The 15,620-nt window shown below is 45.6% G+C and overlaps 1 protein-coding gene across 1 annotated transcript in view; it reads left to right on the plus strand.

Annotated features, from left to right (window-relative positions):
• The first annotated feature begins 1,839 nt into the window (after positions 1–1,839).
• The window catches only part of tmeff1a (transmembrane protein with EGF-like and two follistatin-like domains 1a), an 80,702-nt gene continuing 66,921 nt past the window's right edge, over positions 1,840–15,620 (plus strand). Inside the window, exon 1 of the mRNA XM_041841494.2 lies at positions 1,840–2,563. Within this exon, the coding sequence (XP_041697428.1) occupies positions 2,410–2,563 (154 nt within the window). The 5' untranslated portion in view covers positions 1,840–2,409. The remainder of the gene's footprint in view (positions 2,564–15,620) is intronic.

The following is a 15,620-nucleotide window of genomic DNA, read 5'->3' on the forward strand; positions in this document are numbered from 1 at the left end:
GTATAGCCCCAGAATTACTGCAATAGAGTACGCATTAGTGCTCTCTTCCCATACATTATCTGTATAAGCATCGCTGAAGTAGTCTTAACATTATGGGTAAAGTTCAAGCCTTAGGGGGCCAATTGCTATGTTACAGTACTGTAAGCATTAGGGGGTCCACCAGCGGGACACCTTCCAAGGGCTTGGGCTGATTAACTTGAGGGTTAAACTCCTACCCCCGGTCCTCCATGATGGCTCGGGATTATCCCCACTCAATGGTGGTCTGCTGGGATTGGAAGAGGAAGGCCTGGTGGTGCAGATGGTGGGAGTGAATTAGACATTGCATGCTAGGATGGATAAGGCCCACTGCCCACTGCAGGTGCCCTATACCCTGTAGTAGGTCCTCTAGTCTTACACAGTCTGCTGCCATAATGTGCTGTCGCAAGGATTCTAGCAAAATTCCTGTATTGTGTATAGTACGTCTGGTATACTCTGTCATTCATTTTGCTGGCACTTTTACTTTAATGGTGAAGATTTAACAGATTATGTGATTTACCAATTATGTTGCTTGAGAATTGTGATATGATAATTAGGAGTCGTCAGTATTGTGTTGGGTGTTTGTCATGTCATTCGTGTTGCCATTCATGTTGTATAGCCCAACAAACCTCACGTAATAGGATTTTCCCTAGAACTTCAGAATGACATTGTGGACAGACAACATCCTTGCCAATCCTGCATAAATGTAGTAAGCCAATTAGATGGATGTTAATGGAATTAGCATTGCTGATTCGCTGATCGCTCTATCCATTTAGCCCCTGCAATCCGCACAGTATCCCCTTACCCTACATTAAAACCGTTATCCTGGGCAGAGAGGGACCCAGAGAATCTGCGGTTTCCACGCTCCATTCATGGCCTTATACACTCAGCACAATAAATAGTCGTCGCCAAGGATACACTGTATACCTCTGAGAGTTCCGCATAGCCAACTGTACGATTCTGCTGTTCAGCATTGTTGGATTGAGGCAGAGAGAATCGGTGGGGGGAAAACGCCAGCAGTACCTAGTAGCTTATTAGTGGGTTATACTGTAGGCTTTGAAAATGTAAAATGCTACCCAAGGATTGCAGGCAATGCCTCTCACTGTTGTGGGATGATGAAATATAGAGAACAGCATTACTTTAAAGCTATTACACCGGAATATAGGCAAGGAACTGTGAAAATAGTATAAATTGGTATTCACTTTTGAATTTGGAGATAGGAATTGGGGAAAACAGTGAAGTACTGTGGAAAAATCACACAGGAAGTGACTGCTGTAGTGAAAAATGGAGGAACAAAAATTGTGATGAAAGACAGTGAAATTATACTCTTAGAAAAAAGGATTCCGAAAGGGTTCTTCGGCTGTCCGCATAGGAGAACCCTTTCTGGTTCTAGGTAAACAATATTTGGTCCCAGGTAGAACCATTTTGGGTTCAATGTAGAACCCTCTGTGGAAAGGGTTCTACATGGAACCAAAACGGTTTTACCTGGAACCAACAAGGGTTCTTCAAAGGGTTCTCCTATGGGGCCAGCCGAATAACCCTTTTAAGTTCTAGATAGCACCTTTTTTTATAAGAGTGTACTCTTACCCAAGACTGTCTGCAACACACTGTGAAAATCACACTTAGCTGCTGATGTTGAGTGGGAACAAAGTGAACAAACACTGGAGTTGCTCACTGCAGGTGCCCAATACGAAACAGTGAAAAATCCCTTCCCAGAGTAGAGATTTCACATCTGTTTTAGTTGTTCATTGCCAATGAGTGAGGACAGTCACTCCAGGAGAGCTATTAAAGGGATAGATCACCCAAAAGGGCTAGGAAGGGGGGCATCCTCTCACGTGACCATTCTCTCCAAATCTCTTTGTTGTAGCTACTGGAGCTGCTGCTGCTGTTTTGCATCCGGCGCCTTTTCTCTTTAATTCCCAGTTATTGAAACCAGATTTGGTTTTATGAACGGAAAGCGTACCGGGAGTGTAGGACTACTTCCATTGATTCAAAAGAAGGTTCATTTGAGGTGTTGTTTTGAAAGGAGGGATTGACCGGGGTGTTAAATCCGGGGCGTCAGATAAGTCATAAAAAGACCCGGAGCGTGTTGGAAGGACGGACGGCGAGGATGCTGTTGCTGCTTCTGTTGTCATCTTGGGGAATTTCGTCAGCCACCGAGGCTTCATAGATGACCACGTTTATTGGGAGTAAAGAGCCTTCAGAATTGTGCCTCTGCATCTAAGAATACAGCTTTGCATCGCGTCCCGTTGTCATAGTGCGTGTACCTTCGTGCATTCTTTCATTCAACACAATTGACCCTTCAATATTTTCGTAAAGTTGTCGAACTGAATTAATTTAGGATACATTCTGTGACAGTAGCCTTATTTGGGTATCGTCTCCATCCGTTTCATCATGGTTGGAGGCTTGCGCCCTGGTAGGTTGCCCGGACCTTTGGCTGGCTATTCCTTGGCGTTCCTCTGCTTCGTGGCTATCGCTTCATTGCCTGGATCACTAGCATCCTACCTACAAAGTGGCGAATGCAAAGGGAAAGGAAAAGACTGCACAGGTAAGGGTGCTCAAAATATGATGCTGCCGTCTATTTTGCTTATGTTTACGCACGGGCTGTGAACGGTGTCACAATGATTTAATATCCTATTCAAACATGTCTCGGCTTACAAATAACTTGAGTTTGCCACTCAATGCACTCTCCTGTGTATACCTAGGAATGGGCCATTGAATAGCTACTCTAAAGACGCGCAGATTATGTCATATTTCAACTGTCAGATATGTATCCTAATGCCTGTCACTCAGGTGTAGCATAATGGAAATAATTGAAGATTTCAACCCCGCCCTGGTCAGCTTGTGTCCCTCTCTATCTCAACTCTATCATCAACTGTTTCATGTCGCAAAAAAAAACGCACAGCAGCTCTTGCCGTTAGCCTATGCTGGAATATCTGTCCTGTTATATATTAACAATTTAAAAGGAAGATTGTCTTTTTCTTCTTGTGCATGGAGATTTAAAGAGGACTCTACTGTAGCCAACTCACTGGAGGGTGTTGGAATAACCTGGTATACATGTTTTATTAATGAACCTCAGAATTGCCTTTTCCCTTCACTGTGTTGGCATTAAACATTAAGCATTTTCATCATAGACGATGCACTGTGAACCTAATTTTTCACTCTTTCGAAGCAACCACACATAAATGGAACATAATGCCATATCAGTAAAGGCAAATTAGATTTTCTATTTCACTGCCCAAACGAAATAACTTAATTGCTGCACATAATGCAGTTGCAGTTAGCCTATGCATAGTAATACCCTCCCAGCTATGGCCCTAGGCCTTGTATCCAAATCGATTCAATTCGTTTCAAAACTACAGTACCAGTCAAAAGTTTGGACACACCTACTCATTCAAGGGTTTTTCTTTATTTTTACTATTTTCTACATTGTAGAATAATAGTGAAGACATCAAAACTATGAAATAACACATATGGAAACATGTAGTAACCAAAAAAGTGTTAAACAATTCAAAATATATTTGAGATTTGAGATTCTTCAAATAGCCACCCTTTGCCTTGATGACAGCTCTGCACACTCTTGGCAATCTCTCAACCAGCTTGATGACGTGGCCTCCACAATCCCCCGACCTCAATCCAATTGAGATGGTTTGGGATGAGTCGGACCGCAGAGTGAAGGAAAAGCAGCCAACAAGTGCTCAGCATATGTGGGATCTCCTTCAAGACTGTTGGAAAAGCATTCCAGGTGAAGCTGGCTGAGAGTGTTACAAGTGTTATTTACTGCTGGTGTAAAATCAGGATTTCTGGACATAACAAAGGGTGTCCCACAGGGATCGATACAGACCTGTTCCGGGTTAGGGGAGGGTTTGGCCGGTGGGGCTTTACTTGGCTCATCGCACTCTAGCGACTCCTTGTGGCAGGCCGGGTGCCTGCAGGCTGACCCAGTTGAACGGTGTTTCCTCCAACACGTTGGTGCGGCTGGCTTCCGGGTTAAGCTGGCGGGTGTTAAGGAGCGCGGTTAGGTGGGTCATGTTTCGGAGGACGTATGACTCCACCTTCGCCTCTCCCGAGCCCGTTGCGGAGTTGCAGCAATGAGACAAGATCGAAGAAAAAGGGGGTAAAAAATAAATAAAATAATTAAGAAACAATGAATTCCAAGAGTTGGCAGGAGACAGCTTTGCCATTCTGGAGAGAGATATGCCTATAGGGTAACTTGGGGGAAGATGCCCCCTTCAGGGAATTGGCTATTTTCGAACAGAAAAAAGCTAAGTTTTGGTAAGATTTAGATATATGCATACTGGCTATCCTTAGGCAAACACATTTTGAAAGGAAATAATTGTGCAGAATATTCTTTTTTTTGTTATTCAATAAAAACAGAAACTTTAGAAAGGGTGAAACCCCCCCCCCCCCCATGGGGCAAAATGCCCCCTCAAGATTAGTGTGTCAAAATCAATTTTATGCGATTTTAAAAGCTAAAGTCTAGGTACCTTATTTGAATTGAATAAATCAAATATAGAAACAAAATGAAACTGCACATCACACTATTAATATCCTCGCGCTTCCTATCCAAATCATCCTAAAGTATCTAAAAATGGATTGTGTAACTCAATGAAGTTTATTTTAGATGATTTTGACATGATGTGGAAAATGCTAAAATACAGTGCATTGAGAAAGTATTCAGACCCCTTGACTCTTTCCATATTTTGTTACGTTACAGCCTTATTCTAAAATTAATAATAAATAAAAAATCCCTCATCAATCTACACACAATACCCCATAATGACAAAGCAAAAACAGGTTTTTAGATTGTTTTGCAATATTATAAATAATAAAAAGCTGAAATATTACATTTATATAAGTATTCAGACCTTTACTCAGTACTTTGTTGAAGCACCTTTGGCAGCGATTACAGCCTTGCGTCTTCTTGGGTATGACGTTACAAACTTGGCACACCTGTATTTGGGGAGTTTCTCCCATTGTTCTCTGCAGATCCTCTCAAGCTCTGTCAGGTTGGATGGGGAGCGTCGCTGCACAGCTATTTTCAGGTCTCTCCAGAGATGTTCCATCTGGTTCAAGTCTGGGCTCTGGCTGGGACACTCAAGGACATTCAGAGACTTGTCCCGAAGCCACTCCTGCGTTGTCTTGGCTGTGTGCTTAGGGTTGTTGTCCTGTTGGAAGGTGAACCTTCGCCCCAGTCTGAGGTCCTGAGCGCTTTGGAGCAGGATTTAATCAAGGATCTCTTTGTACTTTGCTCTGTTCAGCTTTCCCTCGATCCTGACTAGTCTCCCAGTCCCTGCCGCTGAAAAACATCCCCACAGCATGATGCTGCTACCACCACCATGCTTTACCATAGGGATGGTGCCAGGTTTCCTCCAGACGTGACGCTTGGCATTCAAGCCAAAGAGTTCAATCTTGGTTTCATCAGAGTCTTTAGGTGCCTTTTGGCAAACTCCAAGAGGGCTGTCATGTGCCTTTTACTGAGGAGTGGCTTCCGTCTGGCCACTCTACCATAAAGGCCTGATTGGTAGAGTGCTGCAGAGATGACTGTCCTTCTGGAAGGTTCTCCCATCTCCACAGAGGAACTCTGGAGCTCTGTCAGAGTGACCATCGGGTTCTTGGTCACCTCCCTGACCAAGACCCTTCTCCCCCGATTGCTCAGTTTGGCTGGGCGGCCAGCTCTAGGAATAGTCTTGGTGGTTCCAAACTTCTTCCATTTAAGAATGATGGAGGCCACTGTGTTCTTGGGGACCTTCAATGCTGCAGACGTTTTTTTGTGTGTGCACGTGTGTGTGTGTGTGCGTATTGTGTGTGTGTGTTCATCAACTCCTTCTGCCCAGTACATTTTCAGGGGGCTGATCTTGTAAACCAGTTCAGAGCTGGGCTGTGTAATTGTATGGTTTACAGGGCTTCTTTTTAGTGACATATGTTCACTGAAACCCTTGCCTCTCAGAGGTTGCATCTCAAATGGCACTTTATTCCCTATGTAGTGCACTTCTTTTGACCAGGGTCCATAGGGTTCTGGGCAGAGGTAGTGCACTACATAGGGAATAGGGTGTCAGTTGGGACGCAACCCAAGTCTCCACCACTAACAGTTTGAGGTTGTGGTGGATGGAAGTAGTAGCCTGGCTTTCCAGACTCCTTGCTCCGGCAAACCGCTAAGCCACGCCCACGGACGTTCATTTCTTTTCTGGATCTGAGTACGTCCCTGACCCTTCACCGAATGCGAACACTTTCGGGGTTGTCTGATTGGTCCAGAAACCGAAGGGTTGGGCCAGAGGCAGAACACGTGGGTAAAGCGGTGGTTTGAAATGTTTTCATCGCATTGATACTCTGATTGGTTACAGACGATCCAATTACTGATGTTTTGTACAACGGCCCTCGTGCCCATCGTCACCACAAACGACTTCAATGATGGCAGTCTCAGACTGCCTCTGTATTTGTATTTATTATGGATCCCCATCAGCTACTCTTCCTGGGGTCCACCAAATTAAGGCAGTTCTAATTTTTTTTTAACATTACAATATATTCACAACAGATTTCACAACATTTTAAGTGTTTGCCCTCAGGCCGCTACTCTACTACCACATATCTACAACACAAAATCCATGTGTACGTGTGTGTATAGTGCGTATGTTATCGTGTGTTAGTATGCATGTGTCTGTGCCTATGTTTGTGTTGCTTGACAGTCCCCACTGTTCCATAAGGTGTATTTTTATCTGTTTATTAAATCTAATTTTACTGCCTGCATGAGTTACATCATGTGGAATAGAGTTCCATGTAGTCATGCCTCTATGTAGTACTGTGCGCCTCCCATAGTCTGTTCTGGGCTTGGGGACTGTGAAATGACCTCTGGTGGCATGTCTTGTTGGGTATGCATGGGTGTCCGAGCTGTGTGCCAGTAGTTTAAACAGACAGCTCGGTTCATTCAACATGTATACCTCTCATGAATACAAGTAGTGATGAAGTCAATCTCTCCTCCGCTTTGAGCCAGGAGAGATTGACATGCATATTATTAATGTTAGATCTCTGTGTACATGTCACGGTCGTCTATGTCGTCCAAGTATGACCAAGGCGCAGCGTGTCCAAGAAACATGACTTTATTCAAATAAACGTAACTATTATACAAAACAAAAGACGACTCAATGAAGTCCACGGTACACTCACCGAAACGGAACAAAAACCCACAATTCCCACAGGAAAACAATCAGAATAAATATGGCTCCCAATCAGAGATAACGAGCCGACAGCTGACACTCGTTACCTCCGATTGGGAGTCATTGACCAAACCTAGAAAAGAACCCCACAGAACTGCAAACAAGAAATACACCCAAAACCCAACATAACCAAACCAAACCCCAACAAAACAAATACACCCTGGCTCAAATATAAAAGTCCCGGAGCCAGAGTGTCACAGTACCCCCCCCTAAAGGTGCGAACTCCGGGCGCACCAGCATACACTCTATGGGAGGGTCTGGGTGGGCGTCTGTCCACGGTGGCGGCTCTGGCCCTGGTCGTGGTCCCCACTCCCCACCCCACCTTAGTCACTATCCGCTTCCGTAGCCTCCTCCATATGACCACCCCCCAACTAAACCCCACTGGATTAAGGGGCGGCACCGGATTAACGGGCAGCACCGGACTAAGGGGCAGCACCGGACTAAGGGGCAGTACCGGACTAAGGGGCAGCACCAGGATAAGGGGCAGCACCGGGCTAAGGGACAGCACCGGACTCAATGGCGGATCCTGGCTGGCTGGCTCTGGCGGATCCTGGCTGGACGGCTCTGGCGGATCCTGGCTGGACGGCTCATGGCTGGCCGACGGATCTGGCTGCTCATGGCTGGCCGACGGATCTGGCTGCTCATGGCTGGCTGACGGATCTGGCTGCTCATGGCTGGCTGGACGGATCTGGCTGCTCGTGGCTGGCCGACGGATCTGGCTGCTCGCGGCTGGCCGACGGATCTGGCTGCTCATGGCTGGCCGACGGATCTGGCTGCTCATGGCTGGCTGAAGGATCTGGCTGCTCATGGCTGGCTGAAGGCTCTGGCTGATCCTGTCTGGCAGAAGGCTCTGGCTGATCCTGTCTGGCGGAAGGCTCTGGCTGATCCTGTCTGGCGAAAGGCTCTGGCTGATCCTGTCTGGCGGAAGGCTCTGGCTGATCCTGTCTGGCGGAAGGCTCTGGCTGATCCTGTCTGGTGGAAGGCTCTGGCTGATCCTGTCTGGCGGAAGGCTCTAGCGGCTCCTGTCTGGCGGAAGGCTCTGGCTGATCCTGTCTGGCGGAAGGCTCTGGCTGATCCTGTCTGGCGGAAGGCTCTAGCGGCTCCGGTCTGGCGGACGGCTCTGAAGGCTCATGGCAGACGGGCGGCTTATGCAGCGCTTGGCAGACGGACAGTTCAGACGGCGTTGGGCAGACAGGCAGTTCAGGCGCCGTTGGGCAGACGGGCAGTTCAAGCGCCGTTGGGCAGACGGGCAGTTCAGGCGCCGTTGGGCAGACGGGCAGTTCAGGCGCCGTTGGGCAGACGGGCAGTTCAGGCCCCGTTGGGCAGACGGCAGACTCTGGCCGTCGGAGGCGCACCGTAGGCCTGGTGCGTGGTGCCGGAACTGGAGGTACCGGGCTGAGGACACGCATCTCAGGGCTAGTGCGGGGAGAAGCAACAGGGCATGCTGGACCCTGGGAACGCACATAAGGCCTAGTGCGTGGTGCCGGAACTGGTGGTCCCGGGCTGAGGACACGCATCTCAGGGCTAGTGCGGGGAGCAGCAACAGGACGCACAGGACTCTGGGGACACACAGGAGGCTTGGTGCGTGGTGTAGGCACTGGTGGTACTGGACTGGAGCGGGGAGGTGGCGCCGGAAATACCGGACCGTGCAGGCGTACTGGCTCCCTTGAGCACTGAGCCTGCCCAACCTTACCTGGTTGTATACTCCCCGTCGCCCGACCAGTACGGGAAGGAGGAATAACCCGCACCGGGCTATGTAGGCGAACCCGGGGACACCATGCGTAAGGCTGGTGCCATGTAAGCCGGCCCGAGGAGACGCACTGGTGGCCTGATGCGTTGGGCCGGCTTCATGACATCCGGCTCAATGCTCAATCTAGCCCGGCCGATACGTGGAGCTGGAATGTACCGAACCGGGCTATGCCTGCGTACAGGAGACACCATGCGCTCTACTGCGTAACACGGTGTCTGCCCGTACTCTCGCTCTCCACGGTCAGTCCAGGGAGTAGGCGCAGGTCTCCTACCTGACTTCGCCACACTCCCTTTTAGCCCCCCAAGAAATTTTTGGGTAGTACCCACGGGCTTCCAGCCTCGACTCCGTGCTGCCTCCTCATACCACCTCCTCTCGGCTTTAGCTGCCTCCAGCTCTTCACGAGGGCGGCGATATTCTCCCGGTTGTGCCCAAGGACCCTTTCCATCCAGTATCTCCTCCCATGTCCATGAATCCTTGATAGGCGTCCATAAATCCTGTTGCCGCTTGACACGCTGCTTGGTCCTTTTATGGTGGGTTTTTCTGTCACGGTCGTCTATGTCGTCCAAGTATGACCAAGGCGCAGCGTGTCCAAGAAACATGACTTTATTCAAATAAACGTAACTATTATACAAAACAAAAGACGACTCAATGAAGTCCACGGTACACTCACCGAAACGGAACAAAAACCCACAATTCCCACAGGAAAACAATCAGAATAAATATGGCTCCCAATCAGAGATAACGAGCCGACAGCTGACACTCGTTACCTCCGATTGGGAGTCATTGACCAAACCTAGAAAAGAACCCCACAGAACTGCAAACAAGAAATACACCCAAAACCCAACATAACCAAACCAAACCCCAACAAAACAAATACACCCTGGCTCAAATATAAAAGTCCCGGAGCCAGAGTGTCACAGTACATCCAAGGGCCAGCAGTGCTGCCCTGTTCTGAGCCAATTGCAATTTTCCTAAGTCCCTCTTTGTGGCGCCTGACCACACGACTGAACAGTAGTCCAGGTGCGACAAAATTAGGGCCTGTAGGACCTGCCTTGTTGGTAGTGCTATTATGAATGCAGAACAGCGCTTTATTATGGACAGACTTCTCCCCATCCTAGCTACTGTTGTATCAATATGTTTTGATCATGACAGTTTACAATCCAGGGTTACTCCAAGCAGTTTAGTCTCCTCAACTTGCTCAATTACCACGTTATTCATTATACGATTTAGTTGAGGTTTAGGGTTTAGTGAATGATTTGTCCCAAATTCAATGCTTTTAGTTTTTGAAATATTTAGGACTAACTTATTCCTTGCCACCCATTCTGAAACTAACTGCAGCTCTTTGTTAAGTGTTGCAGTCATTTCAGTCGCTGTGGTAGCTGACGTGTATAGTGTTGAGTCATCCGCATACATAGACACACTGGCTTTACTCAAAGCCAGTGGCGTGTCGTTAGTAAAGATTGAAAAAAGTAAGGGCCTAGACAGCTGCCCTTTGGAATTCCTGATATTACCTGGATTTTGTTGGAGAGGCTTCCATTAAAGAACACCCTCTGTGTTCTGTTAGACAGGTAACTCTTTATCCACAATATAGCAGGGGGTGTAAAGCCATAACACATGTTTTTCCAGCAGCAGACTATGATCGACAATGTCAAAAGCCACACTTCAATCTAACAAAACAGCTCCCACAATCTTTTGATCATCAATTTCTCTCAGCCAATCTTCAGTCATTTTTGTTAGTGCTGTGCTTGTTGAATGTCTTTCCCTATAAGCATGCTGAAAGTCTGTTGTCAATTTGTTTACTGTAAAATAGCATTGTATCTGGTCAAACACCATTTTTTCCAAAAGTTTACGAAGGGTTGGTAACAGGCTGATTGGTCGGCTATTTGAGCCAGTAATGGGGGCTTTACTATCCTTAGGTAGGGGAATAACTTTTGCTTCCTTCCAGGCCTGAGGGCACACACTTACTAGTAGGCTTAAATTGAAGATATGGCAAATAGGAGTGGCAATATTTTCCGCTATTATCCTCAGTAATTTTCCATCCAAGTTCTCAGACCCCGGTGGCTTGTCATTGTTGATAGACAACAATAACTTTTTCACCTCTTCCACATTCACTTTACAGAATTCAAAATTACAATGCTCGTCTTTCATAATTTGGTCAGATATACTTGGATGTGTAGTGTCAGCGTTTGTTGCTGGCATGTCATGTCTAAGTTTGCTAATCTTGCCAATGAAAACATCTATAAATTAGTGGGTTTTGTGTTGAATGAGCCAACTGATCCAATGAATGATGGAGCAGAGTTTGCCTTTTTGCCCAACATTTCATTTAAGGTGCTCTAAAGCTTTTTACTATCATTCTTTATGTCATTTATCTTTATTTCATAGTGTAGTTTCTCCTTCTTTTTATTCTGTTTAGTCACATGATGTCTCAATTGCAGTACGTTTGCCAATTGGATGTACAGCCAGACCTATTTGCCATTTATTTAGCATTATCCATACAATTTTTCAATTCCACATCAATCCACAGGGATTTAACAGTTTTTACAGTCGTTTTCTTAATGGGTGCATGCTTATTAGTCACTGGGATAAGCAATTCTATAAATGTGTCAAGTCCAGCGTCTGGTTGCTCCTCATTAGACCAACAAATATTCTTTACATCAACAACATAGGAATCGCTACAAAACGTATTGTATGACCTCTTATACACTATATTAGGCCCAGCCTTTGGAACTTTGGTTTTCCTAGATTTGGCTATTATATTGTGATCACTACATCCGATGGATTTGGAGACTGCTTTCAAACTAATTTCTGCAGCATGCATTAGTAAATATGTGATCAATACATGTTGATGATTTCATTCCTGTGCTGTTTGTAACTACCCTGGTAGGTTGATTGATAACCTGAACCAGGTTGCAGACACTAGTTACAGTCAATATTTAAATCACCCAGAAAATTGATATCACATACACTACCGGTCAAAAGTTTTAGAACACATACTCATTCAAGGGTTTTTCTTAATTTTTTAAACTATTTTCTACATTGTAGAATAATAGTGAAGACATCAAAACTATGAAATAACACATATGGAATCATGTAGTAACCAAAAAAGTGTTAAACAAATCAAAATATATTTTATATTTGAGATTCTTCAAATAACCACCCTTCGCCTTGATGACAGCTTTGCACACTCTTGTCATTCTCTCAACCAGCTTCATGAGGTAGTCACCTTGAATGCATTTCAATTAACAGCTGTGCCTTCTTGAAAGTTTATTTGTGGAATTCCTTTCCTTCTTAATGCGGTTGAGCCAGTCAGTTGTGTTGTGACAAGGTAGGGGGGGGTATACAGAAGATAGCCCTATTTGGTAAAAGACCAAGTCCATATTATGGCAAGAACACCTAAAAAAACAAAGAGAAACGACAGTCTATCATTACTTTAAGACATGAATGTCAGTCAATACGGAACATTTCAAAAACTTTGAAAGTTTCTTCAAGTGCAGTCGCAAAAACCATCAAGCGCTATGATGAAACTGGCTCTCATGAGGACCGCCACAGGAATGAAAGACCCAGAGTTATCTCTGCTGCAGAGGATACATTCATTAGAGTTACCAGCCTCAGAAATTGCAGCCCAAATAAATGCTTCCCAGAGTTAAAGTAACAGACACATCTCAACATCAACTGTTCAGAGTAGACTGTGTGAATCAGGCCTTCATGGTCGAATTGCTGCAAAGAAACCACTACTAAAGGACACCAATAAGAAGAAGAGACTTGCTTGGGTCAAGAAACACGAGCAATGGACATTAGACCGGTGGAAATTTGTCCTTTGGTCTGGAGTCCAAATTGGAGATTTTTGGTTCCAACCGCCGTGTCTTTGTGAGAAGCGGTATGGGTGAACGGATGATCTCCGCATGTGTATTTTAGAATTCAAGGCACACTTAACCAGCATGGCTATCACAGCATTCTGCAGTGATACGCCATCCCATCTGGTTTGGGCTTAGTGGGACTATCATTTGGTTTTCAATAGGACAATGACCTTACACAACCTCCAGGTTGTGTAAGGGCTATTTTACCAAGAAGGAGAGTGATGGAGTGCTGCATCAGATGACCTGGCCTCCACAATCCCCCGACCTCAACCAAATTGAGATATTTTGGGATGAGTCGGACCGCAGAGTGAAGGAAAAGCAGCCAACAAGTGGAAAAGCATTCCAGGTGAAGCTGGTTGAGAGAATGCCAAGAAAGGGTGACTATTTGAAGAATCTCAAATATAAAATATATTTTGATTTGTTGAACACTTCTTTTGGTTACTACATGATTCCATATGTGTTATTTCATAGTTTTGATGTCTTCACTATTATTTTACAATGTAGAAAATAGTAAAAATAAAGAAAACCCTTGAATGAGTAGGTGTTCTAAAACCTCTGACCGGTGGTGTACATTATCAAGCATTTTATTATCAAGCATTTCAGTCAGATACTGACTGTTAGCACTCGGTGGTCTATAGCAGCTACCCACCAGAATGGGCTTCAGGTGAGGAAGATGAACTTGTAGCCATATTACTTCAACAGTATTTAACATGAGATCCTCTCTAAGCTTTACAGGAATGTGATTCTGAATATAAACAGCCACACCTCCACCTTTTGTCATTTCTGTATTTTCTGTAGATCATATAACCATGTATTGCTCCCACTGTATCATCAAAGGTATTATCTAAGTGAGTTTCAGAGATTGTCAGAATATGAATGTCTTCTGTTACTAGCAAATTATTCATTTCATGAGCCTTATTTCTTAAGCTACATATGTTAACTTGGGCTATTTTTAACACTTTTCTGGGATGCTTGATAGTTTTTCTTGCTTTACTGGGAAGCTTAGCAGAGGTAGACATGCTCAAGTTATTTATGTTAGTGCAGGGTGAACTGCACACAGTGGACTTCCTACTAGGGCACACCCCCTCAGTGCTATCAGTATAACTCTGGTTCATAGGCAAATTATTACTGCATACAATAGCTGTAGGGTCAGCAGAGGCATTCAGGGCCGTAAGAGGGACATAAATTAGGTTACTTACATTGTGTCTTCCTACGCACCTGGGATAATGTACATTTGCTGAAGCATTATGACAACTCAGCGACACAATGGTAGGGATTAGATAATCTGGGCTTGGTTCATTGATAAGTCATTGTCTCAACGCAGCCTTATAATGCTTTGAAAGGATCCATGAACCCAAATTATTTGGGTGGATCCCATCCTCCTTATAATACGAGCTTTGTTTCCAGAAGGTATCAAAATTGTCAATAAATGTTACACACACAGAGCTACAATAGTGTCGTATCCAGTTATGGTTATGGAGGGCTAAAAATATGCTGAACTGTTCAATACCACGATTTAGGGAGGGCAGAGGGCCAGATATTATGGGGCGTTTGTTGGTGTCAAGTAGTGACCCAATCAGTTCTTTAAAATCCATCTTCAGCTGTTCTGAGCTGCCCTTCATAATGTAATTCGACCCCACATGAAACATGACAGTATCAGCCCCTGGTGACTGACTCACAGCCTCTGGAAGCAACCTGGTGATATCCTGAACTTTTTCCCAAAGTCTTTGCCCCAGGTATAGATATATGCCTCACCATCGAACTCCCTATCACAATAGCCGGAATGATCCGGCCTCTGCCGTGTCTCGAAGCTGATTGCGAGGCCAGAGCCACAGAACTCACCCGAGAAGAGAGCTGCTTAGACGCCGGCTGCGTGCAGGCCACAACAGCCAAAGGGACAGAGCTCTGATCCAGAGAGAACAGCCCAGCGGAGGGGGGCCGCGGTGGTCCAGGCTGTGCCCAGGCAGTTGATTGACTAGGACAGGGAGAGGTAGCTGGAGGGTCATCCACACCTATGTGCAGGCCAGTCAAGTTCTTCCACACCGATCTCAACAAACCATTTCTGTATGGACCTCGCTTTGAGCACCGGGGCATTGTCATGCTGAAACAGGAAAGGGCCTTCCCCAAACTGTTGCCACAAAGTTGGAAGCACATAAACGTCTAGAATGTCACTGTATGCTGTAGCGTTAAGATTTCCCTTCACTGGAAATAAGGGGCCTAGCCCGAACCATGAAAAATAGCCCCAGACCATTATTCCTCCTCCCCCAAACTTTATAGTTGGCACTATGCATTGGGGCAGGTAGCATTCTCCTGGCATCTGCCAAACCCAGATTCGTCCGTCGGGACTGCCAGACGGTGAATAATGATTAATCACTCTAGAGAACACGTTTCCAATGCTCCAGAGTCCAATGGCGGCGAGCTTTACACCACTTCAGCCGACGCTTGACATTGCGCATGTTGATCTTAGGCTAGTGTGCGGCTGCTCGGCCATGGAAACCCATTTCATAAAGCTCCCGACGAGCTAGTCCTGAGGCTAGAGCTTGTTTGGACTGAATGTTACCTTTGTGGTTCCCTTGTTCGTAGCCACCACATAGCCTATACCTGCAATAATGCCTGGCTAGAGAAAGGATCATCACATGGAATAAGTAAGCATTGCAAGGCGCCTTTGAATGAATCCTGGCCCAAAAAGGTCAAATGTTAGTAGTATTGGTTTTTGTAGTAGAATCATATGAAACAACAATGGTAAACTAATTAACATCCAATATTATTTGAAGCGTTATTGTG

This window comes from Coregonus clupeaformis, chromosome 21 (genome assembly GCF_020615455.1).
Source record: "Coregonus clupeaformis isolate EN_2021a chromosome 21, ASM2061545v1, whole genome shotgun sequence".
In the NCBI taxonomy this organism is placed as follows: domain Eukaryota; kingdom Metazoa; phylum Chordata; class Actinopteri; order Salmoniformes; family Salmonidae; genus Coregonus; species Coregonus clupeaformis.